Source organism: Octopus bimaculoides, chromosome 15 (genome assembly GCF_001194135.2).
Source record: "Octopus bimaculoides isolate UCB-OBI-ISO-001 chromosome 15, ASM119413v2, whole genome shotgun sequence".
In the NCBI taxonomy this organism is placed as follows: domain Eukaryota; kingdom Metazoa; phylum Mollusca; class Cephalopoda; order Octopoda; family Octopodidae; genus Octopus; species Octopus bimaculoides.
The window spans coordinates 7,750,438-7,753,275 of record NC_068995.1 but is presented as its reverse complement, the minus strand read 5'-3'; the positions used below and the strand labels follow the sequence as shown (position 1 = coordinate 7,753,275).

The following is a 2,838-nucleotide window of genomic DNA, read 5'->3' as shown; positions in this document are numbered from 1 at the left end:
TATATATATATATATATATATATATATGTATCTATGTATACATATGCGTATGTAGATACATATGCATATACATATCCTTATAAATGTGGGTGTGTTGGTGGGATGTTGGCGTTTATAGGACGTCCTGGTACTTATCCAGGCGTCCTATAAACACCTCTCCGTATTTTACTGTACATGCATGCATTTTAATGTGTGTGCGTACATATGTATGTACATATGTATGTATACGAAAGTGAGCGAGTGACTTTGTAAGTACATATACATATATATACATGAGGTGGCGGGCATGTGTTTTCGTATATTTATCAATATATATGTTTATTTATACAAATTTACATACTTCCATACATACATGCGCCCACATATGCATACATAATACACACAATATACATATATATTCATATACTCCCATAAGGAAACAGAATCTGTAAGAAGGGTTTGGTCGGATGTATTATCCCATCTGCCACGATTCAGAATTACTTAAGGAAAGTTCGTTTATATAAAGAAGCCTTACAGTCTTATAATCACGCTATTCTATTAATATATTCCTGTCACCAATTGGAAAATTCTTTAAACGATCTTATTAACTATAGAAATTTTGATTTGGAATATTCATGTTATCGCCAGACTACAGAGAATTCTACAAAGGAAGCAATGATTTTCCACTAATCCATTTAATGTCCCTTTTTTCAATTAAACTTGCTAGCCAGCATGAGATGGTGCCATTTTGTTATTTTCTCACCGGGTCTTTGCAATGCTTCTCGCCACTGAATTAATTCGGAATCCTCTGTGGCTTTCAAGCCAAGTCTTACTTGTCCAATCATCTCATCGCTTCGCAAACGCTCATGGTCATATACTGTAAACGTAATTGCTGTACATTGCAAAGTCTCTGGTTGTGGTGAAATGCTGAATTGAAATTTCTCGGAGAACACGGGATCCATGCATTTCTTTTTGGTCTTTGTTTGGAACCGCTCCTTGGTTTCGCCATCCAAAGATAATTCCACACGTACGTAAGGATCTGAAAGGAGAATGATGGAAAATCATTAATTTTACGAAGAAAAAGTATATAATAGAATTTAAGTAGATAACAATAAATTGTTTACTGTAAACATAAACATATTTAAATTATGTATGTAAATTATGTCACGTGCATGAGTTCATTCATCCATCCAGGCAGGCAGGAAGGCAGACACATACATTCATACATACAAATATAGATAGATACATACATACATGCATATACTCACATTTACATACATGTACATATATATGTATATGAGTATATATATATATATATATATATATATATATATATATATATATATATATATATATATATATATATATATATATATTTGTGTATGCTCGCATGTTTGTGTGTGTTTTTCTACAATTTAAGAATGGTACCCCAACATATCCTGGTGCCATGTTAACATCAAATACACATTTAAGACTAATAAGACAGCAGTAGTGCATTTAACTGCTGCAAATAATAACTACACCTCCATCAAATGCATCTCATATAAAAAATTTTAAAAAACTATGAAGAGAATGTACATTATAGTGTATACACGAAATTTAAAAAAAAACTATTTAGTTAGAAAATAAAAGTCAGCTTTTAGCATTCAGAAATGATATAGGCAAACAAGTTACGATTACAGATAGAATATTCTTCTACTTGCATTATGTTTATATTCTATAAATTTCGATTATTTGGTTTTATCTGAGTTATCATCCTTGTTTATAGTTTCCAGATTTGAAAGACCATAAACAGTGGGTTTTGGTTTCACTTTGTATGGATATTCTAAGTTAATTTATATGTGAGCTTCTACCATTCATTTTATTCTCCTGGTGTACCATCACCTATATTATCTGTTATGCTTCATTTTTCTTGTTTGTAAGGATGCTATGTTGATTGATATGGATAAAATACACGATGGTAATTTTAACAACTCGAGGAACCAAGTAGAATCCACCTCGCTAGGTTTTCTAATCTATATTACAACATATAAGGCACGGGCGCTCGTACACACATATACACATTTCATCAAAATCTTCAAAGTACATTCGTGTATTCCTGGTCTATAACCCTCTCATATTAATAGTTATACATACACACACACACACACACACACATATATATATATATATATATATATATATATATATACATATACATACACATATACATTGTTAAATTAAATAGATATGTATGTGTACGTATATGTTCATACACACATATATATATATACACATATACATACACACACATACGTGTATGTAAGCATACATACATACATAGATACATACATGCATACATGCATGCATAATAGAAACATCATCAAAATGGCGCCGATATTGACCTCATACACTGTAACAGTCGCCATTTTGACACATTTTTTTTTCATTTATTTATTTCCGGGATTCGATGAGAACCATTGTTTTCCCATGTAACAACATTGAGGAAAAAATAATTGTCTGCTACGTCATACTGATGTAAACAAAGACAAACACAATTACTACTTCACGTGTAATGAGATGAAAACACAAAAACCACACACATAGACGACACATACAAATGAACACAAGCAAATCTCAAACGAAAACGAGTACACGAACGTATTGAAACATACAAGGGCAGACGACATGACAATCAAACTTACACAAACACCTACGCAAAACAATGCAGCTACAGTCAAGCATAAACTCTTGTAGGCATACACTCTTGAAGACACACACTGTGAAACATACGCATACAGGTACTTTTAACATAAGAACGTAGATATACATACTCACATCTATGTACAGCAATACACACACATCTGCCTTCTAATACAC

The 2,838-nt window shown here is 32.0% G+C and overlaps 1 protein-coding gene across 2 annotated transcripts in view; it reads right to left on the bottom strand.

Moving 5' to 3' along the window:
* Positions 1-34: 34 nt before the first annotated feature.
* Positions 35-2,838, bottom strand: part of LOC106875059 (synaptotagmin-9) — a 198,038-nt gene continuing 195,234 nt past the window's right edge. For both annotated transcript variants that reach the window (XM_052973168.1, XM_014923023.2), the window contains one exon: positions 35-1,018. In XM_052973168.1, coding sequence (XP_052829128.1) covers positions 821-1,018 — 198 coding nt within the window. In that variant the 3' untranslated portion in view covers positions 35-820. The remainder of the gene's footprint in view (positions 1,019-2,838) is intronic.